This window comes from Megalops cyprinoides, chromosome 18, assembly GCF_013368585.1.
Source record: "Megalops cyprinoides isolate fMegCyp1 chromosome 18, fMegCyp1.pri, whole genome shotgun sequence".
NCBI classification, from domain to species: domain Eukaryota; kingdom Metazoa; phylum Chordata; class Actinopteri; order Elopiformes; family Megalopidae; genus Megalops; species Megalops cyprinoides.
In genome coordinates, this window is record NC_050600.1 from 12,919,022 (window position 1) to 12,945,653 (window position 26,632).

General features: G+C 36.7%; 1 protein-coding gene across 1 annotated transcript; it reads left to right on the plus strand.

The window, feature by feature from the left end:
* The first annotated feature begins 2,392 nt into the window (after nt 1-2,392).
* LOC118793165 (mucin-3A-like) lies at nt 2,393-25,761 on the plus strand. The gene is made up of 23 exons (XM_036551207.1): nt 2,393-2,861; nt 4,166-4,238; nt 6,553-9,200; nt 9,463-9,527; nt 9,767-9,915; nt 10,698-11,818; nt 12,081-12,145; nt 12,385-12,533; nt 13,316-14,436; nt 14,699-14,763; nt 15,003-15,151; nt 15,934-17,609; nt 18,301-18,365; nt 18,941-19,107; nt 19,458-19,567; nt 20,165-20,226; nt 20,636-20,775; nt 21,044-21,168; nt 21,354-21,412; nt 22,114-22,256; nt 22,360-22,463; nt 23,377-23,493; nt 23,962-25,761. Exons 2-22 carry the CDS (start codon nt 4,199-4,201, stop codon nt 23,467-23,469), a joined length of 8,316 nt encoding a protein of 2,771 aa, XP_036407100.1. The 5' UTR covers nt 2,393-2,861; nt 4,166-4,198; the 3' UTR covers nt 23,470-23,493; nt 23,962-25,761.
* The last annotated feature ends 871 nt before the right edge of the window (nt 25,762-26,632 follow it).

A 26,632-nucleotide genomic window follows, 5' to 3' on the forward strand; every position in this document is an offset into this window, starting at 1 on the left:
GAACAGCTTCCTCCTTTTACTGGAAAAGGCTGGTACAACGACAAGGAGATCTGATAAGGAAAGAGTTCGCAAACAAAATGGACAGCATTCTTTTCCCTGACACTACCTTGATAGTTTATGTTCATTTTATCCTGTGTCACCATGCTCCCATATTTATGTCTACTGCAAATGCTCTTTATAGCATTTGATTATATGTACTGAAATATGCATAAGTGCTTTATACTATACCTAAGTCAAGAGGTAATGACAGTAGGTGTTTTTTAGATTAGATTAGATTAGATTTTGGTGTCTTAAGATATCTGTGTTGCAGAATACAAATACATAATTTTAAAACACACATAGTAATGCATATGTGTATGTACATGGGTGAAAGTGGAATCTGGATTTTTTTTGTGACAGTGATAAATCATCATTTGTATGAATGTCATCAAACTAAATAATTAATCATGTGTGTGCAAATATTGGGGGAAGTGTGCCCTATTGAGTAACAGGATCTTGAAGAAAAGTAAAAACAACTGGACTTTTAATATGATGAAGGAATAGTGATGTAAGGCTTGTATTTAATTCATATTTTATATTCATAATTTCCTAAAAAGTGTAATTGTGTCTGCTGTTTTAGAGTGGGTTAATTGCCTTTTATATGGTAAGGTAGACACAGTACTAATAAAAGTATTTTTTTTGTTTGTTTTTTTGAGTGAAAATGTTGTCCAAGAACGTGTCAGTTTTTTCTTGTGGTCTGACATAGTTTCCTTCATTCATATAAATATTTATACATTTTAAAACAGCTGTCCAGGAAAAAAAGTGTCATATTACTACATTGCAAGCCTACCTTTGGAAGGCTCACAACTAAAGAATTTTAGAATTCCCAGCGGGGACAAAGTTTGTGTTGAAAAAGATTTCCAGAAAAAAAAAATCACTGAGCAGACTTGTGCAGTCTTTCTGTGAAGTACATGTCCCACTCTTTCTCCTTTTGTAACTGAGACATGAACAAAAGCACAATGAGCTGTTGAGTGTTCACCTGACATTATATGTGGTTTAGGGAAGAATAACACTTGACATATATTCAATATGAAAATATAGACTAGCAATGCTATCATTCTTACTGTTTCATTAGTAGTATGGAATTGTTTAACATCGAGCTATATGTTATGGATGATATTAATGTTTTACTAAACTGAACCATCAGTGAATTTAACATAAACTTATCTATATGCACCAACAAAAGAAACACACATGGCTATTAAATATGCATGTATGCTCTCTTTTTGCGTTGAAAATGGCAAAAAGCTTGCTCATACGCTTATGCATTGTACTTTGATGGAAATGGAATACTTGACCCAAGCATGTTAATATTACAGAATTATTTGTGTATGTAATGTAATTATTTGGTAATAGGAGCAAAACATTTTATTGTGTGGGTAGATCTAGAAGATATCTGATCTTACCAGTTCAGAATCTGTTTAGCCTACCTGCATGCATAATTTTGAGAAAAAAATTAAAAGTAAAACTATGTAAATCAGCAAGCTCATCCCTGGTGTTCCTGGTCTTAAGCTGCTCAACCAGTTTTCACCTTACCAACACTAGAGGTCACTGATATATTCACTGGAGCATGATGAAGCAGGTATTTTGTGTAAAGACTAGACAGACTTTCCGTGTGCGTGAGAAAACTAATTTTACAAAATGTACTTCTGATACATCTAGGTCTGGTGTAAAAAAGACACTGCCTTCAATCTATGAAAACATCTGAGTATGTCTGGGGTTTACATGATACATTCGCATAACTTAAATATTCTATGGTGATTTTTTGAGAGTGTAAAAAATCTAGCTTATTCAGTTTACCTTTATGCAAAGTACATCTGCATCAGTCTGAGAAAGCAAGAATAAATGTGAATTTTAATTTGAATTTGACATTTTTAAATATTTCTTATGTATGCAAAGCTGGTGTGTCCAGCTCTAATGTAATTAAGTAAAACTTACATTAAATTAAATTAAATTAAACATTAAAATAATTAACATTTTTTGGCCCAAAATGCTGAATGACTGAGGTTCTTTAGACGACTACAATGATTCAGGGGTACTCGCTCATTCTTGAAAAGAAGACAAAAATGTCCATGAGTCACAGTATATTGTCCTCTTAACACTTTCTTTAACACTGATTGTACAGTGATGTTGAATCAATCCAAAAGAAATGTTAGAAGAAAACAGAAAGTAAGAAGTGTAATTGAAGAAGCATTAATACATTTCATCCCATTCTGTTGACATGAATAACTGGTTCTTGCTCTAGTAACGGAACTGTATCATGATCAAGGGTGTGCATTGTTAGAAATTTTGCTAATGACCAGCATTGTGTTACACACATACACACACTTCCAGTTGCCCATAAAGATGAATGGACATACAGGTACATGGCACACAGACCAATTGATTGACACTGTAAATAGAAAGAGAACCATTCCACATTGTAAAACAGCAATAGCAGAGGAAAGGACAGATGAATATTGACTGTAGCCTACAGTGGAGCAAATGCGCACAGAGACAAACGAAATGAATAAAGAAATACAGGCAGGCTAAAACACTGACACCACCATCACAGATTTACCTTCGAAAAGAGGAAAAGGAGAGTGGGAAAGAGGGTGGGAAAAAGAGAGTGAGTGCATCACAGAGGAAATATTACCTGAAACCAACACAAACAGAGAATCCTTGTATCGGCATTAGAAAAACAGACTGGACAAACACAATGGATGTGACCTCATACAAAGTGTTCCATACAGGACTGATTACCAGGGAAAAATATAGAGAAAACTGAATAAGCGCAATCCTTTGGAATAAACAGCATAAGGACTTTTCTATTTTCCCTAAAGGTAAGTAATGGATTCATTGTTACCTGAAGTGGTAATTTGCAATTGTCTTTACATGATTCTATGATTGTAGACTATTTTTCTCATATATAAAGGTTTAGTTGTATTGTTTAGTTTTTTTACATGTATATGCTTTGTACATCACATTAACAGTGTGTTTGTCACACTTTAATATTTATATGACATCATATATGTTATTGTTGGGGTAGTAAAAGACTTTAGGGAAAAGAGTTTGCAGGTTATTTGTCTTAGGTGATTTTCAGCTTTCTTTATTCTCAGGAATTCCCTCTGAACTTAAACTTAAAACTTAAACCTAAACACTGAAATGTACAATTGTGATGTAATGTACAATTTTAAACATAAAATGAATTCATTTCATTTCAACAAAACATAATTTTGATGGACTTTTGGTTATATTCATGCTTAAAATTTGAAAAAGGTCAGACTGCATGTATATGTGGAACAATGTTAAACAATGCCTAATTTGTTCAGCTAAACGGTAAATGTGCTGACCAGACCTACCATTATACATACCCTGTACATGTTCTGTACATGCCCTGAGGTGGGGTAAGCAACCTAAGTTGGCACCCCAAACATTGCAGAAATTAATAAATATGTCAATCGTTTGTGCTACGTTTGTGCCGGGTTGTTTTTTTTTTTTTTTTTTGGATGATTTTCGGATCGGATTTTAGATGAGAAATTATAATTCATGTGCAGTGATGTCATCCAGTACCACAACCATGCCCAAATCGCTCCCAAATGGTCTCATTCGATTGTACTACGTGTGTAATCATTTGTGCTGTTGTAATTTTTTTTGACGTCACCCAGCATCCCAACCATGTCCAAATCGGGCTGAAGTGGGCTCATTCGTTTGTGCTGTAAAAGTTGTAGTTTGTTCCGTTGTGTCTTTTAGGTGTGAAACGTTAACATTTGAGCAATGGCGTCATCTAGCACCCCAACCATGTTCAGTTCAGCCAGGCTGTTTTGGTTTGTGCTGTCTTGCGTTGTAAGAGCCATTGTTCGTACTACATCCTTTTAAAAATATGACATCAATGGCTGACATCATTGCTAATTACTATTCATATCCAAAAAAAAAACAACAACAACAACAACAACAACAAAAAAACAAAACATATTGACACAAACGACATTTTTACAGCACAAACGACTGACACATGAGTTATAGATTGGGGTGCCACCTAGACGAAGATGACTCGCTACCAGTCTCTGGGAATGCAGAATAAAAATACAATAATAGAATTAGACGTTTAGAGCAATAATACACAATGTACACACTTATGTTACAGGAATTTAATACCTAATCAGATAGAGAAAGAGAAATGGGACTCCTTACACTGTCTATACTGGGACTTCTATTGGGTAAGTTATATTTTATTTGCATTTACATTCTGTGTGCATAAACACTCTGCACCTTGTGATGTACACTCAAGCTTGTTGCAGAGATCTCAGAAAAGTATTTGATCCAATCTGACACTGGCCTATGCTGGGAATTTAATGAAAGTATCACAGGAAGTGAAGAGAGGCTATGTGATGATCTAAACAGTGTGTCTAAGAAGCACCTGGGGCACTGATATTGATAAATAGAGACATATTCACTGTATGTATTTATGTATGCATCTAAAATATATTTAAAACACAGAGATTTTAAAAATATGGATCTGAATGTGATCAGTATGGTAGGAAGAAATGTCATACTATGCTGCAAAAATGATACAAACAGTCCAATCATGTATTGATCGGATACAAATAAACAGTAATCGGATAGTCAGTAATGGTCAGTGCTATAAGCAAGCACATTTTAACTTCAAGATAACCGCACTTGTTTAATCAGAAGTGTTACGACTGGGATTCAGGGCTAAGATTTGAACTTAGAGGAATGACTGGATAATGAAATTATTTGTATGGCTAAATAAATAAATAAATAAATAACTGACAAGTACCTGTTCTGTATGTTGCTAATTCTTGAACTGAATGTCCTTAAATTCTGTAAAAAACAATTTGTACCCCATAAGTGAAGTGACTCACCCTCCTTCATTACCCTAGATTTTGGAGCATAAATCAAGATGACTGGCAGACTAAATATAAATGTTAAACTTACATCAAATCATGATATTTCAGCAGCCTGCTTTTGGTGAACATGTGAATATTTGGGAAACACTTTCAAATAAAAAAATCTTCTGTGCGAACTAACCATCTGACAGTCACCTGTCTGCAGATGACACGAGAGTACATGAAGTAGCTCCTAAGTTAGCCTGCTGAAAAAATTTGAAAAAGCAAGATCAAATTAGTGAGCTAGCTGTATGAAAATGTAAGCGAGCATTTGACAAGTAATTAAGAAAAAAATCGGAATTGGGGTTATGAACAGGCTCATTTGTAGCTGCAATCCTATAACTATTCTACACACTTCAGGTCAGTGTCTCAGGTAGTGATTGTGACTCTCCCAGAGGGCTTTTGAACAATTATAATTGAAAATGTCAAACAACCCATTTAGACAAAACACCTAAAAAGAGAAATATGGTCTACTTGGTAACTCAGTATTGACTTGACTGATGTGTCATGAAACAAATGAACAAAAGTGAGAAAAGGGAGATGGATAACACTGGGTATTGTTTGATTTGAGAAATGAGGCATTTAGTTTGAGAATTGAAACATGTTGGGTTTGACATTAGCATCTGGTGAGGTTGCAAAACTGATGGATGTTGGCTTTAATGGTCTTGGTGGAGCTTCTGTGAAATAGAGAGGTCAGCATTTTCCTTTTTGACAATGCTGAAATGTTGAAAGGGTGAGGGCTGAGGTATGTGAGGATGCAAGGCATGTCACCACGGGATACCCTTCTGCAGAATACCCAATGACAGTGAATACTCAATGACAGCGCAATTGGCAGTGGAAAGTGTGCATAGTGCATCAAAATATTTACAATCCTCAGCAGTTCTTACAAAATACTTGTTAATTGTAAGCGATAATTAATGGTGATCTTTGAGAATTCATTTTTATGGAAAGGATTGGAATGCATGGGTAACACACATTATTGTGAATATCATTTTTTTATGGTGCTTGCAACAGTTTTTCAGGTGAAAGAGCTGTGCACTACTTTTGAAAAAACTGAAAAAGTACTGGCTCTGTCTGTAGATTTTCCACATGTTTTTGAAGTTTAGCACATATTTAGAGATTGGATTGAATTACTTTATATAAAACCACCAGAGTAACAGTGTATAGCCTCACCCCAATGGGAGGGTTGAGCCCAGTGTCTTGATCACAGGAGATTTTTAAATAGTGTCATATTATCACATCATTGGAACTGCTACCATTTTGATGTCATTTATAAGAAATTAAATTAGATGAAAATTTCCCATATGGTTGCATGTTGGACTAATGTATTTAGACATAAAGTCATTAACTACACTTTCAGATTCAAACATTTCAGTCAAAGTTTGAAGTTCAAGAGTGAAAAGGTATCCACATTTCAAAGTATATTTTCAAAGTGTAAATGGCATTATCATAATATGCATTGATCATAATTGTGTATTCATAAAAAAGTAGCCCATGAAATTGGTGAAAAAAAAAAGACTAGAGTATGACAGTATGAGGTCATGCAGCATTTTATGGGTCTTACTTTTTACTATATATCTGACAACGTGTTCCATTAACCTCTCACCTTTTGTCTGTTTTGCAGTCATGACACAGCCTCCACCAACAACAACCACTACAATCACAACAAACACACAAACTGATGAAGATGCAACATATACAAGCAGCTCTGCATTTCCACAACCCAACACAAACACAGCAGAAACTTTAAGCATAGACAGTTCGGATGATCCAAGTGACCAAACTGCCATGTCCACAACTGCATCTTCAGTATCCAACATTAACACAATGCAAACTGTAACTGAAGTAACAGTTACTGCTGATGTAGAGAATAGTACAACTCCATTGGACACAGGTACGACTATAGATACTGAACCAAGCACGACCACACCAGATACAACAAATACATCAACTACCACAATGACAGAGGTCGACTCAACCGCTACAACCATAACTAATGATGGAGACACACCATCCGACATTACAGATATAGAATCAATCTCAAGTACAGACATTCAGCTGATCCAAACTACCTTACCAACAGAGCTTCCAGATACTTCAGGTACAACTCCACAGCCTGGCGCAATATCAGTAACAGTAACAACTGCACTTGAAACAGACACACAGCCCAACATGACAACAGCAGAAACTGTAAGCATGACAGTCACTTCAGATTTGCAAAGTGACAAAACTACCATCCCCTCTAATACAGATACATCTACAGAATCCAACATCAACACAACAGAAACTACAAATGAAGAAGCAGTTACTTCTAATGTAGAAAATAACACAACTATATTACCCACAACATTGACTGCCACTACACAACCAACCACTTGGACTGCAGGTATGGTGACCTCTGTCATAAGTCATATTGCAACTGGAGGATCAAGCTCTAACACAAATAACACAATGGCTGCAACAACCACAGTAGTAAGTTACAGCAATACAACTCCATTGGACACAGGTATGACTACAGAGACCGAACCAATCACTACCACGTTACATACAACAACTACTGCAGCTGCTATAATGACAGATGTCGAGGCAATGACCACCACTATAGTTATTGATGGAGTCACATATTCCAACATTTCAGGTACAGAATCAATCTCAAGCACAGGCATTCAGCCGAGCCAAACTACCTTACCAACAGAGCTTCCACATACTTCAGGTACAACTCCACAGCCTGACACCATATCAGTAACTTCCTCAACAGCTACACTTGACACAGACACACAGCCCAACATGACAACAGCAGAAACTGTAAGCATGACAGTCATTTCAGGTTTCCAAAGTGACAAAACTACCATCCCCTCTAATACTAATACATCTACAGAATCCAACATCAACACAATGGAAACTACAAATGAAGCAACAGTTACTTCTAATGTAGAAAATTACAGAACTATATTACCCACAACATTGACTGCCACTACACAACCAATCACTTGGACAACAGACATGATGACCTCTATAACAAGTCATACTGCAACTGAAGAATCTAGCTCTAACACCGATAACACAATGGCTGCAACAACCACAGTAGTAAGTAACAGTAATACAACTCCATTGCACACAGGTATGACTACAGATACCGAACCAATCACTACCACATTACATACAACAACTACTGCAACTAATACAATGACAGAGGTCGAGAGAATGACTACCACTATAATTAATAACAGAGTCACATTTTCCAACATTACAGGTACAGAATCAATCTCAAGTAGGCCTACAGGCATTCAGCTGAGCCAGACTACCTCAACAACAGAGCTTCTAGATATTTCACTTACAACTCCACAGCCTGACACCATATCAATACTTTCCCCAACAGGTGCACTTGTCACAGACACACAACCAAACACGACAACAGCAGGAAATGGAAGCATGACAGTCTTTTCAGGTTTCCAAAGTGACAAAACTACCATCCCCTCTAATACAAATACATCTACAGAATCCAACAACAACACTGTACAGACTACAAGCAATTCAGCGGTTACTTCTAATGTAGAAAGATATACAACTGCCTTACCCATAATTTTGACTAGCACTACACAACCAACTACTTGGACAACAGACACGATCACCTCTGCCACAAGCAGTATTGCCACTGGAGGATTTAGCTCTAACACCAATAACACAATGGTCACAACAACCGGAATAGTAAGTAACAGTAATACATCTCCAATGGACACAGGTACGAGTGCAAGAGAAACTAGCAGCATTGCAACAATTGCTCCAAATATACCAAGTAACACATCTTTAGATCCCATAAGTATGAGCCCAACAGTCCAATCCAACACAAACACAACACTCACTGTAAACTTTTCCATAAACACAGCAAGTACACATTTGAGCACAACTGCAATACCAACAAGTACAATTACATTCACACAGCCCAATGTAAACACAACACCCACTGCAAATCAAGGAACAACTGTTTCAAATGCAGAAAGTGGTACAACTACAGGGATTGGACACCCAGAAAACCCCACTTCTGATGCTTTAAGCTCATCACATTCACCAGGGTTTTCCACTGCCAATCCTTTTATAACATCAGCTATATCACCTACATCTATATCCACAACGACAATACCCACAACAATGTCACCATCATCAGAATCAGTTGTTTCACTGGAGATTTATTTAGACCTGAAATTTGAGGAGGATCTGAAGAATTCCTCTTCAGAGAAGTTCAAGACCTTGGCAAAGAATTTAACTCAACAGGTAAATGTCAATTTTAAACTTTTGTTAATGTAACTGTTAATTGACATACCATAACATTGTCCACTGTGCGGACAGTGGTGATAGAGATTAGCTGTTCACAACTTCTAAGGTTCTCTCTATGGTCAGTGCAATGATTTGTTTGTGCAATGTTGTATGTAATCAGTGTTCTTTGTAGAAAAATTAACTGTTTTCTTTGTCATTGAAACAAACTTAAAATTAGCTGTCCTTACATTAAAGGAATATTTTTGCATATGTTCCTTAGCTGGATATGATCTACAAAAAGACATATGGGGACAGCTTCAGTCACAGCGAGGTAAAAGGTTTCAGGTAGGTAAAATACACCTACGGCAACATCCAATACTATGTCAGGTTTGTGTTGTCAGATCGTTGTGCATTGTGTGAGGAGTCTTTGAAAAACAACATACAACCAGCCTGTAATATGAAATCTTGAGAAAAAAACATATTTCCATTTTTCCAATATTAAGCAGACCCTTGTATAATTTATTTATAAAATATGTGGAATTTATCAAATTATAATAAGAATAAGCATTCTCTTTCTCTGTTAGGAACGGATCAGTTGTGGTCACCGTCTCCCTAGTGTTCAGTAACTTCAGTGCTGTCCGCAACATCAGTGACGTGGTGAAGACTCTCAGAGATGCTGGCGAATCCTCTGAATTCAGTTTCCGTGGAAAGATCATTAAAATCATGCTTTTAGGTAAGAAGATTACTGTTTTATGCAAAAGTAGAAATTCATCCATCTGTATTTACAGACATTTTCTATTCTCATGCTTTTCATAACAGTTTGGATTTGCCTGGTTGTGATGTAGGTAGCTGCACATGGGTCATGTCATGATTGCTATCATGCTGCATACCACAAAACTTTCCGATTGCTCTCATTCAAATTCAGTTGACAATTTCTGTAAGCAATCAATTTCATCCAAACTGCAAAAAGAACAGTGTGTGGTTACCATGCTTGGGAAAATTAACTGATTTTGTCTTGTGAAATAGACATTTTGAAGCTGAGAAAACAATTAGCTGAAAATATTAGAGACACACTATTTAGCTTCAACATACATTTAGCTCAGCGTCCTGACAATGGTAGACCTGTAAACACTAATTAGTACTGTGTCGTCTCATTATTTAGAAAATCAGGATTTTGATAGTATGTATAGAAAAACAAAGTGACAATATGTTTCCTTGCATAAATGTGTCGAGAGAATCTTTTTGGGCATATATTTGCATGCATACATTTTAGCTGGGTGTTAGTTACATAGTGAAAAAGTGTGAAAATTTACCCAAATATCTGTGTATTTTAATGAGCATTACCATGACAATATATCATAGCTATCCTTCTGGATTGATAAAAAGTTACGCTTGAAGTAGATCAAATGTAGAAATTATTTTCTGAGATAATTAGGGTCTTGCTTAATTTGTAAGTCTGACACTGTACTCCATTTAACCTGCAAGTAACCCTTTCACTCTTTGGCTTTTTTACAGTTCCGACAAAGCCTCCAGCAACAACAATAATTATTCCCACTACACTGTCTGCTAAAACCACCACTGTTGCATCACAAAGCCAGCATACAACTGCAGTACCCATAATCTCTGTGGCAACGGCGTTAACAAAGAATAGCGACACTCAAACCACAAACCCCAGTTCAACATCTCTAAAAACAAGTGCAGCCACATCTGTACAACCAATCAGAAGTACAGCACACCCAACGAACACTGCGCCTTACTCTACAAACATAAAATCTGACACATCTGCACCATTTGCAGGGAGTACTGCTTTCACACAACCCAGTGCAAATGCAACAGAAACTGTACAAACAATAGTGACTTCACATTCGCAAAGTGGCAAAATTACCACACCTATTACTGCAGTTACAAAATCTGACATGGCCATAAGACAGACTACAAGCATAGCAGCAGTTACTTCCAATATTGAAAATATGACACCTGCCTTACCCAAAACTTTGACTGCCACAAGTAGTATTGCCACTGGAGGATTTAACTCTAACACCAACAACACAATGGTCACAACAACCGGAATAGTACGTAACAGTAATACATCTCCAATGGACACAGGTACAAGTGCAAGAGAAAGTAGCAGCATTGCAACAATTGCTCCAAATATACCAAGTAACACATCTTTAGATCCCATTAGTATGAGCCCAACAGTCCAATCCAACACAAACACAACACTCACTGTAAACTTTTCCATAAGCACAGCAAGTATACATTTGAGCACAACTGCAATACCAACAAGTACAATTACATTCACACAGCCCAATGTAAACACAACACCCACTACAAATCAAGGAACAACTGTTTCAAATGCAGAAAGTGGTACAACTACAGGGATTGGACACCCAGAAAACCCCACTTCTGATGCTTTAAGCTCATCACATTCACCAGGGTTTTCCACTGCCAATCCTTTTATAACATCAGTTATATCACCTACATCTATATCCACAACGACAATACCCACAACAATGCCACCATCATCAGAATCAGTTGTTTCACTGGAGATTTATTTAGACCTGAAATTTGAGGAGGATCTGAAGAATTCCTCTTCAGAGAAGTTCAAGACCTTGTCAAAGAATTTAACTCAACAGGTAAATGTCAATTTTAAACTTTTGTTCATGTAACTGTTAATTGACATACCATAACATTGTCCACTGTGCGGACAGTGGTGATAGAGATTAGCTGTTCACAACTTCTAAGGTTCTCTCTATGGTCAGTGCAATGATTTGTTTGTGCAATGTTGTATGTAATCAGTGTTCTTTGTAGAAAAATTAACTGTTTTCTTTGTCATTGAAACAAACTTAAAATTAGCTGTCCTTACATCAAAGGAATATTTTTGCATATGTTCCTTAGCTGGATATGATCTACAAAAAGACATATGGGGACAGCTTCAGTCACAGCGAGGTAAAAGGTTTCAGGTAGGTAAAATACACCTACGGCAACATCCAATACTATGTCAGGTTTGTGTTGTCGGATTGTTGTGCATTGTGTGAGGAGTCTTTGAAAAACAACATATAACCAGCCTGTAATATGAAATCTTGAGAAAAAAAGGTATTTCCATTTTTCCAATATTAAGCAGACCCCTGTATAATTTATTTATAAAATATGTGGACTTTATCAAATTATAATAAGAATTAGCATTCTTTTTCTCTGTTAGGAACGGATCAGTTGTGGTCACCGTTTCCCTAGTGTTCAGTAACTTCAGTGCTGTCCGCAACATCAGTGACGTGGTGAAGACTCTCAGAGATGCTGGCGAATCCTCTGAATTCAGTTTTCGTGGAAAGATCATTAAAATCATACTTTTAGGTAATAAGATTACTGTTTTATGCAAAAGTAGAAATTCATCCATCTGTATTTACAGACATTTTCTATTCTCATGCTTTTCATAACAGTTTGGATTTGCCTGGTTGTGATGTAGGTAGCTGCACATGGGTCATGTCATGATTGCTATCATGCTGCATACCACAAAACTTTCCGATTGCTCTATTTCAAATTCAGTTGACAATTTCTGTAAGCAATCAATTTCATCCAAACTGCAAAAAGAACAGTGTGTGGTTACCATGCTTGGGAAAATTAACTGATTTTGTCTTGTGAAATAGACATTTTGAAGCTGAGAAAACAATTAGCTGAAAATATTAGAGACACACTATTTAGCTTCAACATACATTTAGCTCAGCGTCCTGATAATGGTAGACCTGTAAACACTAATTAGTACTGTGTCGTCTCATTATTTAAAATATCAGGATTTTGATAATATGTATAGAAAAACAAAGTGACAATATGTTTCCTTGCATAAATGTGTTGAGAGAATCTTTTTGGCCATATATTTGCACGCATACATTTTAGCTGGGTGTTAGTTACATAGTGAAAAAGTGTGAAAATTTACCCAAATATCTGTGTATTTTAATGAGCATTACCATGACAATATATCATAGCTTTCATTCTGGATTGATAAAAAGTTACGCTTGAAGTAGATCAAATGTAGAAATTATTTTCTGAGGTAATTAGGGTCTTGCTTAATTTGTAAGTCTGACACTGTACTCCATTTAACCTGCAAGTAACCCTTTCACTCTTTGGCTTTTTTACAGTTCCGACAAAGCCTCCAGCAACAACAATAATTATTCCCACTACACTGTCTGCTAAAACCACCACTGTTGCATCACAAAGCCAGCATACAACTGCAGTACCCATAATCTCTGTGGCAACGGCGTTAACAAAGAATAGCGACACTCAAACCACAAACCCCAGTTCAACATCTCTAAAAACAAGTGCAGCCACATCTGTACAACCAATCAGAAGTACAGCACACCCAACGAACACTGCGCCTTACTCTACAAACATAAAATCTGACACATCTGCACCATTTGCAGGGAGAACTGCTTTCACACAACCCAGTGCAAATGCAACAGAAACTGTACAAACAATAGTGACTTCACATTCGCAAAGTGGCAAAATTACCACACCTATTACTGCAGTTACAAAATCTGACATGGCCATAAGACAGACTACAAGCATAGCAGCAGTTACTTCCAATATTGAAAATATGACACCTGCCTTACCCAAAACTTTGACTGCCACAAGTAGTATTGCCACTGGAGGATTTAACTCTAACACCAACAACACAATGGTCACAACAACCGGAATAGTACGTAACAGTAATACATCTCCAATGGACACAGGTACAAGTGCAAGAGAAAGTAGCAGCATTGCAACAATTGCTCCAAATATACCAAGTAACACATCTTTAGATCCCATTAGTATGAGCCCAACAGTCCAATCCAACACAAACACAACACTCACTGTAAACTTTTCCATAAGCACAGCAAGTACACATTTGAGCACAACTGCAATACCAACAAGTACAATTACATTCACACAGCCCAATGTAAACACAACACCCACTACAAATCAAGGAACAACTGTTTCAAATGCAGAAAGTGGTACAACTACAGGGATTGGACACCCAGAAAACCCCACTTCTGATGCTTTAAGCTCATCACATTCACCAGGGTTTTCCACTGCCAATCCTTTTATAACATCAGTTATATCACCTACATCTATATCCACAACGACAATACCCACAACAATGCCACCATCATCAGAATCAGTTGTTTCACTGGAGATTTATTTAGACCTGAAATTTGAGGAGGATCTGAAGAATTCCTCTTCAGAGAAGTTCAAGACCTTGTCAAAGAATTTAACTCAACAGGTAAATGTCAATTTTAAACTTTTGTTCATGTAACTGTTAATTGACATACCATAACATTGTCCACTGTGCGGACAGTGGTGATAGAGATTAGCTGTTCACAACTTCTAAGGTTCTCTCTATGGTCAGTGCAATGATTTGTTTGTGCAATGTTGTATGTAATCAGTGTTCTTTGTAGAAAAATTAACTGTTTTCTTTGTCATTGAAACAAACTTAAAATTAGCTGTCCTTACATCAAAGGAATATTTTTGCATATGTTCCTTAGCTGGATATGATCTACAAAAAGACATATGGGGACAGCTTCAGTCACAGCGAGGTAAAAGGTTTCAGGTAGGTAAAATACACCTACGGCAACATCCAATACTATGTCAGGTTTGTGTTGTCGGATTGTTGTGCATTGTGTGAGGAGTCTTTGAAAAACAACATATAACCAGCCTGTAATATGAAATCTTGAGAAAAAAAGGTATTTCCATTTTTCCAATATTAAGCAGACCCCTGTATAATTTATTTATAAAATATGTGGACTTTATCAAATTATAATAAGAATTAGCATTCTTTTTCTCTGTTAGGAACGGATCAGTTGTGGTCACCGTTTCCCTAGTGTTCAGTAACTTCAGTGCTGTCCGCAACATCAGTGACGTGGTGAAGACTCTCAGAGATGCTGGCGAATCCTCTGAATTCAGTTTTCGTGGAAAGATCATTAAAATCATACTTTTAGGTAATAAGATTACTGTTTTATGCAAAAGTAGAAATTCATCCATCTGTATTTACAGACATTTTCTATTCTCATGCTTTTCATAACAGTTTGGATTTGCCTGGTTGTGATGTAGGTAGCTGCACATGGGTCATGTCATGATTGCTATCATGCTGCATACCACAAAACTTTCCGATTGCTCTCATTCAAATTCAGTTGACAATTTCTGTAAGCAATCAATTTCATCCAAACTGCAAAAAGAACAGTGTGTGGTTACCATGCTTGGGAAAGTTAACTGATTTTGTCTTGTGAAATAGACATTTTGAAGCTGAGAAAACAATTAGCTGAAAATATTAGAGACACACTATTTAGCTTCAACATACATTTAGCTCAGCGTCCTGATAATGGTAGACCTGTAAACACTAATTAGTACTGTGTCATCTCATTATTTAAAATATCAGGATTTTGATAATATGTATAGAAAAACAAAGTGACAATATGTTTCCTTGCATAAATGTGTTGAGAGAATCTTTTTGGCCATATATTTGCACGCATACATTTTAGCTGGGTGTTAGTTACATAGTGAAAAAGTGTGAAAATTTACCCAAATATCTGTGTATTTTAATGAGCATTACCATGACAATATATCATAGCTTTCATTCTGGATTGAAAAAAAGTTACGCTTGAAGTAGATCAAATGTAGAAATTATTTTCTGAGATAATTAGGGTCTTGCTTAATTTGTAAGTCTGACACTGTACTCCATTTAACCTACAAGAAACCCTTTCACTCTTTGGCTTTTTTACAGTTCCGACAAAGCCTCCAGCAACAACAATAATTATTCCCACTACACTGTCTGCTAAAACCACCACTGTTGCATCACAAAGCCAGCATACAACTGCAGTACTCATGATCTCTGTGGCAACGGCGTTAACAAAGAATAGCGACACTCAAACCACAAACCCCAGTTCAACATCTCTAAAAACAAGTGCAGCCACATCTGTACAACCAATCAGAAGTACAGCACACCCAACGAACACTGCGCCTTACTCTACAAACATAAAATCTGACACATCTGCACCATTTGCAGGGAGAACTGCTTTCACACAACCCAGTGCAAATGCAACAGAAACTGTACAAACAATAGTGACTTCACATTCGCAAAGTGGCAAAATTACCACACCTACTACTGCAGTTACAAAATCTGACGTGGCCATAAGACAGACTACAAGCACAGCAGCAGTTACTTCCAATATTGAAAATATGACAACTGCCTTACCCAAAACTTTGACTGTCCCAAGTAGTATTGCCACTGGAGGATTTAACTCTAACACCAACAACACAATGGTCACAACAACCGGAATAGTACGTAACAGTAATACATCTCCAATGGACACAGGTACAAGTGCAAGAGAAAGTAGCAGCATTGCAACAATTGCTCCAAATATACCAAGTAACACATCTTTAGATCCCATTAGTATGAGCCCAACAGTCCAATCCAACACAAACACAACACTCACTGTAAACTTTTCCATAAACACAGCAAGTACACATTTGAGCACAACTGCAATACCAACAAGTACAATTACATTCACACAGCCCAATGTAAACACAACACCCACTACAAATCAAAGAACTACTGCTTCAAATGCAGAGAGGGTTACAACTACAGGGATTGGTAAAACTATAACACCCACTAATGCTGTTGCATTTACAAAATCTGACATGACCACAACACAGACTACAAACATATCAATAGTTACTTCCAATATTAAAAATATAACAACTGCCATACCCACAACTTTAACTACCACTACACAACCAACCACTTGGACAACTTACATGGCCAACTCCACCACAGGTTTTACAAACACACAAACTGTTACAGCTTCAACACTAAAAAGTACAATCGCATTCATACAACCGATTTTAAATGTAACACAGTCAGGTGGCACAGTAATACCTGAAGTGAGCACAAAAAGTTTTTCTCCTGCATTGTATACAACTATGGCTGCAACTAAAGGATCTAGCTCTAATATCACAGCAACCACAACCACAACTAACTCTAATATCACAACAACCACAGCAAGTCAAAATAATATAACTTCACTGTACACAGGTACTACACCAACCTCTACAACATTACGTACGACAAATAGTGTCAGATTCACAGTAACGCAAATCAACACAGCCACCACAGCCATGAAAAATAACGGAGTCACAACGCCCAACATTACAGTTACAGCAGTCTCAAGTCCGGGTATTCCACCCAGCAGAACCACCTCATCAACAGAGCCTCTACATACATCAGATACAACCCCACAGCCTGCCACAACTTCAGTAATTTCCACAACAACTGCAGTTACAACAGCAAGTGTGAAAACTGTTCAGCTCCAGTTCAGTTTACAGAAGGAATTCACTGCTGAGCTCTCAATCCCATCTTCAAACGAGTTCAAACAGCTGGCAAAGAACATCACTGTCGAGGTGAATTGTCTTTCTCTTTATTGCATGAATGCCATTGATATTATTTACAATTGCTAGCAGACTCTCTTTGAAATTGTTGCCCCATTTTGCGAAACTCTTCACAAAACAAAAACCTTTAGCAGCAAAATTGTATTCGACATTCAAGTATCAGTCGCGATCTTATCAGTACATTTTGTGGTATGACATACTTGCATAAATTGTATGCATACTTTTGAATGCATTTACAGAATGAGTTTAGAGAAATTTGCAGTTTTGAAAAAAAATTGCATTGTTTGTTTAAATACATTTGTTTTTGTGTTGTACTTATCAAACACTATGATACAGGTAAAATAACAACAAACCCCTCCAAAGGTAATATTAATTGAGGAGAACAAATTTTCAGATTTAACCAATTGGCAGACTGGTCATATGGGCCCAGTGCTGAGGTAGTTTAAATACACTCAACCACTGTGGTTGTATGTAGGTGTATGTATGTTTAGTGGTATGTAGGACCTAGATACACGTGCTCTGACACAGCAGTAATGATAGAGATGGTTAGAAGCTATATGGTGAATGGAATTTAACCTTTGGAAAGTGTGTCTAATTATTTTGTAAGGTTCCAACAAGAGCTTGTGCCAGAATTATGAAAATATTTACTATTTTTCATAAATGTATTTGCTGTTAACAACATCTTTCATATATTTTTCCACAGATGGACAAAATTTATTCTCAGAAATTCCCCAGATCCTTTATTCGATCCACTGTTCTAGGATTCAGGTATTGTGATGACTGCTTGCTTCAGGTTCTTCATTGCTCTTCATGCAACCATGTATTCTAAGAAAATGAGTGTGTCATATTAATTGGGCATTCAGCTGTTTTCAAGACAGTTACAAAAACTAAATTTGATATCATTATTTTTGATGATTACTATCCCTTTAGATTATGACTCAAGGGTAAACACTTTATGTTGCTCAATGGACTGAGACAGGGCCAGGGAAATAACTTCTGAATGGAAGTTTACTGTATTTATCCAAAGCAACTTCCAGTACTTCCAGTTTACACATTATGCATCCACTTCATTCAGAACCTGTCCGTCTATCACAGAACAATGCAGCTGGTAGAATGAAAGTTTAAAATGCTTAAGTCATATTTTAATAGAGACATGGATTTGATCATTCTTCGTTATATGCTTCATTCGCTGTCTTCAGGTTCATTCACATTGAGCTGAGCTCAGTTTGATGCTCTCTGCTTAGTTTATTTTGAGACCCAAATGTGTATAATGTCTGTAGCCCTCCCATGTTTTTTTCAATAGTGTTTCTGTTTCCCTCTTTCCCCTCTTTTTCTGACCCTAGAAAAGGCTCCGTAGTAGCAGACATGCATCTCCTCTTCAAAGAGAAACAGAGCAACGATGAGGTGGTTAGTTCGTCGTCAGTGCAGACGGCTCTGCACACGGTTGTGTCCCAAAGCACCAACAACTCTCTTTTTTTCAACATCATACCAACATCTATACAAGCTCTTGGTAAATATTTTACAAACGTCTTGCTTTCTTTGTCAAGATTTTTGGCTTTTATGTAACATATCTTTGAAAGACTTCGTTTTCTTTAGATGGTACTATCCAAATTACAGAAAATATTCAGGAAACACTATATAGATATTCAGGAAAAATAGTAATAAAAAGAGTATTTTTGCTTTGGAATGCTGCTGGTTCAGTTAGTGTGATAAAATGTAGACTAAACTGTTTAACGTATCTTGAATTTAGTTGCTATTAGTAATGTTAATGGCAGAACTATTTTTACTTTTCTGCTGACTTTTAGAGAAGGCATTTTAGTGGTGATTAATATATGACTAGCCCTCTCCTGACTTTTACAGAGGAAATATCAGTGTCAGTGAACCTCTCTCTGATTCTGCCCTTCTCATCATCTCTCAATGACTCCCACTCCCCTGAGTATATACAGCTCAGCACTACACTAAACAACTGGGTGAGTTTTACCATCATTGCGAGAGTTTCACTGCACCTTGCGCTGTTAGTCTGTATTTATTTCTTATTTATTACACTGTAAACGAGTATGTTATTTTACAAGTATTTTCTTTTTATAAGTGGTTAATATTTTTGGTGAAAAATTAAAAATGGGGTTGGGTTTGACAGAGGCCTATGGAAAGAGATGAACTAGGGACAGTGGCAAAAGCTGGGTAACAGTATGCATGCAGATGGTTAATACAGTACGTGTAGACCAGTAATGCCTCAAGACTACATAACTGCATTTACAAACATTTGTTATCATTCAAATGAACTGAATACTGAACAGCATCATAGTCATTCAAAAATATTCATTCTTTTTTTGTTCACAGCACTATTTAGCAAAGTTGTGAATTGATATGGAACAAAACAGTGCAACCACACATTATTCAAAAGTTATTTCTAGTGTAGTAAGTAGTCATGAATGTTGGTGAATGATTATGACTTCTGTTATGTCATTATAATCTTAAATGTGATTATGAAATCTTGTTTACAATGGTCTAGGTAAAACTGTATTGTTGTAACATCTCAGTAATAACGGTGATGTATGTTTATCTAGCTTGGAGCGGTGTTTTCCAAATTTTTTGGAAATGTGAGCAGATCATCAGCAACACAGTTCAGGTAAATATGATTTTGTATTCAAGATCTATGATTGAAAAAATTCCTGCTTTGTAAATGCTGGTAGAGCAGCATTAAAATGGTTATGAACAAAAGTAGCATACTGAAATGTACAGAGACAGAGAAATGCTTAATGAAATCAAGGATTTGACACACGTTTAGAAATGAAGATGGCCAACTAAGCATCAGTGTTGAGGACTTTCTATGTAAATGTGAAACAAATGTTCCGCTTAGGATGGAATTCTATGCTAATAACTTATCTAAAGCCAACCATGCTTTGCTTTGGCGTATTTGGGGTGTTTATTTCACCACTGTACATGACCCTTTATCTTGCAAGAGAAACAGTTGATACAGGTTAGTTACTGCTTTGCATTGTTAATTGAACTGAGCATTTTCTCTTTCTTTTTCTCAGAAACATAGATGGGTGGGTGGGTGCGCACATAGTGTTTAAATTTAATGTTGAGACGAGGATAGCAGATGATGTTCTGACAGCCGCTGTTCTCAACTCTCAGAGTCCCTTCCTCTACCTGAAGCATCTACTTTCAGTCAATGGTCAGTATCGACAGTAGTTTGAAGTTCAGCTTTTTTTTCAATTACAGTCAATGCAACTGCTCTCCAGTTTTAGATAACAGACCTGACAGATAACAGAACATCATGCATTGCTAAATCAATTCGAATGATTTCGTGTTTACTATAAAACAGTCAATTCATATAAAATTGGACAGAAATGTAATTTCAATTTCTGCCCAGATTGCTGGAGAGGTCAGTGTATTAACATGCTGATTTAAAAAAAGGCTTTATTACAGAATGCATTCTGCAGGTTTCCAGGTCCCTGCTGATTTTTTACTGATCTCAATGAGGATCACCAGCCTGCATTTCACAGAGGAACTGACTTATCGTGGATCCGCAACCTTTTTGCTCTACAGCACAGTTATCCGCACGTCTGTGAGTGAACAGACTGCACAAATATACACAAATGCACATACTCCATCCCAGTTTCATTCTTATTGTAAAATGTAATGGAATGCCCTTTCTTTTATCTGCACACTATTATCAAAAAAAATCTGTAACAACTCTGTGGGACCAACTCTGATGGTGGGATTTTTAATCTCTCTCCTCTGTTCACACAGGTAATAAAGCTTTACAAAGGGAAAGATGGGTTTATTGATGTCTATGTTACAAGGATGATGTGAGTATCTGAATAGGTATATGAAACCTCCGAGTCCTTTTTGCTCTTTACTGTGTAAATTCCTGCCTTGTGGTATAATGCACACAAAATGATTGAAATGATTTAAAGTTGAACCCATGCCATTTGAAATCTGATCTGCTAAAACTATGAAAACAATTTAATTATTTTAAAATATTTCTAAAAATGTTTGTGTAGAGTTACAATTTTAGTAACATGACCAGAGCTTGATTTATTTTTGTTTTGCATGACTTTGGTGTGATAATGGTCTAAATTTGACTCTGCCAGCAATATTTTATATGTTTAATGAGGTTTATTATAAAGCTATCAATATAAGATAAAAAGAACTATATAGGAATAGTTTAAAACAAAAACCTTAAAACAAGTACAATCCATTTTTAAAAGTGAAATGGCATTAACAAAAGTGGTACAATGCCATAGTACATCTTTAGGATTCTCCTTTGTATTCTACTTCTAAAATATATGTATGCTTTTTTACATTTAAGTGGGTAACTATGTTACCCTTCTGAAAGGCAAAAAAGCCATAGTAAATTTAAGATTATGTTTAATGCTTTATGACATTAATGCTTTGTCAAATTTCCTTCGGGATTAATAAAGTATTTCTTATTCTTATTCTTATTCTTATTTACAACAATCACAATTAATGTATCTATTTATCGGTGTTTTGTTCTCCCTCTCCACAGGCCTGGTTCTGTGGTGGCGCAGCTGGTGATTGTCTTTGATAAAAGTAGGATCTCCACACATGACGTCTCCCAGATTCTTCTCTCAGGCCTGCCTCAACTGGAATTCGATGGTCTTACAGTGGACCCAAGCTCCATGCAGATTGGTATGTTGATGATTCTCTGTCAGAGTGTCCAGTGTCTGTCAGCCACACTAACTATGCATATTAAAACACACATTTTCTCTTTTTCTCGCCTGCTTAATCTCAGTGTCTCAGCCTGTTACATCTCCCAGACCTTTCCCAGGGTATGCGGTGGCGATCATCGTCATGTGTGGCCTTGCCATCATTCTGCTTCCTGTAGCTGTGCTGGTTGTGAGTATTCATCTCAGACATCTCTTAGGAGGTGGAGAGAAAGTAGCTGTGTGCAGAGAGAAGTAGTTTTACAAGTGAAAGTAAAAGTTCGAAAGACAAAAGTATGATGATACCCCAGCACTAGCACATTACTGTCCATTTCATTGAATTATGAATTACTATAGAATGCAGTAGATGCAATAGATTTTTCTGACTATCTAAAGGAACATTTTATGCTTGTGCCCCTTTATGGAACCTTGTTTTATAATCACCAACTGTCCATGAGGCTTGCCTCACTGTGACACCCTTAGTGCAGAGTGAGGTAAATACATCCACACACCGTGCAGCACTACTGTATAGTGAGAACTCTTTGGAGGGCAGGCACCACTCCACTGACTTCATTCGAGCAACTTGCAGGTGACCAATGAATCACAGTGTGCCAAGAGAGTGATGTGATGAGGGAACTCTATCAGTGTGAGATCCTGGTCATTGACATCAAGTAGCACGGCCAGTTTCAGAGCTTAGCGCAAGAATTTAAAACCTTTTTATTTATTTATTTATTTTTTTTTACGGTTAATACAATTTCTATGGTTCTGTACAACTTTGTCTTGTGATTATAACTTATTCCAGCATCAGTAGGTCACAGTTCCCAATCATGTTCATACAACATACTGCAAAGTTCTGAAGCGCTGAAGGCACTCAAAGGAATTTACATAACCACTAAAATTCCAATATAAACCATACCCCTACAACAACACTGTCCACACTCTCAACCCCACAAACCTGCACTGTGTTCTGCCTGATGGTTCAAACCATGAGGGCAAGTTGTCTTCCATTTTCTTTCTTTGTAGCAATCTGGCGAATGATTTAGGGCTCGCAATGTTGCCACCTACATTACGGTACACCACGACACAATTTTTGCTTTCTCCTTCAGGGTTGTAGGACAGGAATGTGGGAGCGTTTGAGGAGGTCTCTCTCTCTCAGGTCCCAGAATTACAGCGTGACTGCAGCACATCACGTAGTCTGAGGGAAACTTCCATTGTGTGCCATGGTAAGACCACTAGCATGCTTCATGGAAGGCTTCATCGAGTTTACCTCTTTTAAATTGCCATCAGTGTCAGTGGTGCAAACATGATGACTCCACTCTCCTTCATTTCTCAATTCTTTCTATTTTACCTCATCCTTCCTTATGATTTACATTTTGGTGTTTAGAGAAATTGATTTATGGTTCACCATTTACCTGGCATTACTTGAATCATTGATGGTAAAGGGAAAAATATGACAGAAAGAGTTTATTTAAAAAGAAAGACACAAAGATCTTTACTGGTTAGTTATGACAACATATGAAAACATTAGCATACATTAAATGAAATGCACGTACACTGTTTTGAATTGCTTACTATGATTTCTGGAGATTTTTTTAAACAAATATGATCTTTTTAAGTCATGGAAAATGTCATGACTAAAACTGCCTTGATAAAATGTTACTTAAATAAATATGAACATTTTCTCTCCTCAGTGTCACATCTGAAACTAGTCTGACATCACAGACTAATCTGACAGGAATCCTTATGCACCAATCTTTGGATCAGCCACTTCAAAGTGATCACATTTCATCCTGTTAATTATAATGAACAACATATTGCCAGAGAAATAATGATTTTGTATAGACTGCTTTATGAACTGTAGTAATTTATTGATCAATCGATGTGAATATCATTGTATTTGACCTATGTACTGATAACTGGTATTGATTTGTTATATCTTGCAACAAAAATTCATGAAAACAGTAATTTATAACTTGAATGTCTAATGTGTGGAGTGTGCCAAAGACTAAATACAGCAGACTACTGCAAATGACAGTGTGATGGCATTTCTCAGTGTTCCAGAATTCAAAAGTGGCAAATTAAATGTTATGTTCAGTATATTTAATGTAAATATCTATATACAACATGTGGAACTGTATTAAAATATAGTGAAACACATTGAAGAAATATACAAATATAATGATATGAAAAGCTACTTTCAATCCCTTAAACTGTTGTTGTGCATGCTCATCATATGGAAATGTATTTTATTATGTCATGCATATTTAAAAATATACTGTGTGCACGTATTTACCAAGAAACTTCTGCAAGATTAGTGTAGACATACAGGTTCAGGTAAATGAAAGTGTGCATTCTATGAAGAGAAAATGTAACAAAGACGAGATAAAGAAATAAACAGTTAATTTATCTGATACTACCTGAAGCCATTTAAAAGTGAAGTTCTTCATATGCACCTTTTCTCTCTGCTTCTTCTGGCAGCACTCTCTTAAATTGCAGCAAAATATTATCATAATCAGTCATATTCCAATTTTTGTGGATGCAGTGGCATACAGCATATTAATTAATGATGATTTTACTGACCAATCAAAGTAAATAATAATCATCATCAATCGGTGTACAGTGAGTCCACAACCAACGGAGACCTACACACACATAATAACACACAAACTACTTTGCAGGGCCATATGCTTGACATTCAAAATTCAAGATTAGAATCACACAAAAGAGAAAATAAAAATAAAATAAAATGCTCAAATTACAAGGTTGATGTTCTCTTGAATTTGATGCTTTTTCTGACATAAATTCTCATCTTAATTCTGTGCTAACACGAGCCTAACACGTCTGTCTGCCATATCCTCGAATCCACAATCACTCATCCATGTAAATCTCTTTCTCACACTCATACACTCAAACCACCTTTTCCACCACAGTGCCACACCCATGGCCAGATCAGCTTGTAAAACACACCAAAACAATCAACACAACCACTATAGTTGTGGGAACTGTCACAGCAGAATCTGTCACCACAGTACCAATTATCATGGGAACAGTCAAACAAGAAACAGGTAGCGCAAGTTAGTGAAGCAGTGGCCCACACAATGACATTAATTTAGATACTCACCATGGAAAGGATTTAGTTGTTGCATAAGCTCAGAAAGAGAATCTGTCTTTCAGAGCCATTCAGACTTGGCTCTATCAGTCTCTCTGTCAAAGGTGTTACCAGGGGACTTCCTCAGAGTTAGGCCTCCTCCGATCAGGCTTCCTCAACCCAGTTATGACCTTAGCCACAGAGCAACAGCACTCTTCAACTCTTAAGATTGATTCTTCCCAATTACCTGCAGTAGCTGAAGAATCATAAAGCTACAGGTGTTGAAACTGAAATGTTTTTGAAAACTCTATTCCATATGCTCCTTCTAGCTACATTATATAATTGACAATGTCTTTGCTTTGGTTTTAACGATGACACATTACTGTGTCCCTCTCAACATTTCATTTGCAAATATATGTAAATTTATCTTTCTTAACCAGTTACTGTATGGTGTATATGGCTTGTTAATGCACCTTACTAGCAATGAGAAGTGATGTGAATTTAAATAATTATTCTCAAGTTTTACACTGATGCTAGAAAGTATTTTTGACACAGAAAGTTACACAGTACATGCATGGACAAGTTTGTTTGTGATGGAGTCAGAGACTCTGGGATCTTCTGAGATCAAACTTGACACTGTGATAGAGTCACTTTAGTTTCTAGGTGAATGGAAAATGTAAAAATGGCCTTTTCTCATCACTATATGTTCTAATGCTCACATCCACCATGGACATACTACAGTTTACTCTTGGACATGCACACATCCACTCTCAGCAGTGTGTGGATCCAACCTCATCTACTCGGACATGCCCATGGAATGCAAACCACTAGTGCGTTGCCAATAAACTGGCACAGCAGGGACAGCAATTTGGTGTAGTGGGAAGGAGCAGGACTCGTAACTAAAAGGTTGCTGGTTTGATTCCCCTATAGAGCTCTGCTGTTATAATCTACTGTATGTAAGTCAACCTGGATAAGAGGGTCTGCTACGTGGCAATAATGAAATATAAATATCACTATCCTCTGCCTTCATCAAATAAATCTCATTAAATGCATTTTTTATCTGGAACATTCTTCCTCAGTGAGATCAAGATGTGACATGGATTACTGGCATAACAGACTATTTATTTTCATAAGTTATATTTATGGTGTTAGTTTAGTATGAGTTTGAAGTCCTGCAGAAAACAAATCAACAAACAAACACACAATGTCCATTTTCAGTGCTGGGAAATTTAAGTGCAGTCCAAAGAATATAAATTACGCACTCCACCAAAAGA

Excerpts from the sequence above, each read along its gene's own strand:
- LOC118793165 (XM_036551207.1), top strand. The coding sequence starts at position 4,199 with ATGGGACTCCTTACACTGTCTATACTGGGACTTCTATTGG. Across the intron at positions 12,534-13,315 it reads CATTAAAATCATACTTTTAG|TTCCGACAAAGCCTCCAGCA; the intron begins GTAATAAGATTA and ends GCTTTTTTACAG. Across the intron at positions 14,437-14,698 it reads CAAAGAATTTAACTCAACAG|CTGGATATGATCTACAAAAA; the intron begins GTAAATGTCAAT and ends TATGTTCCTTAG.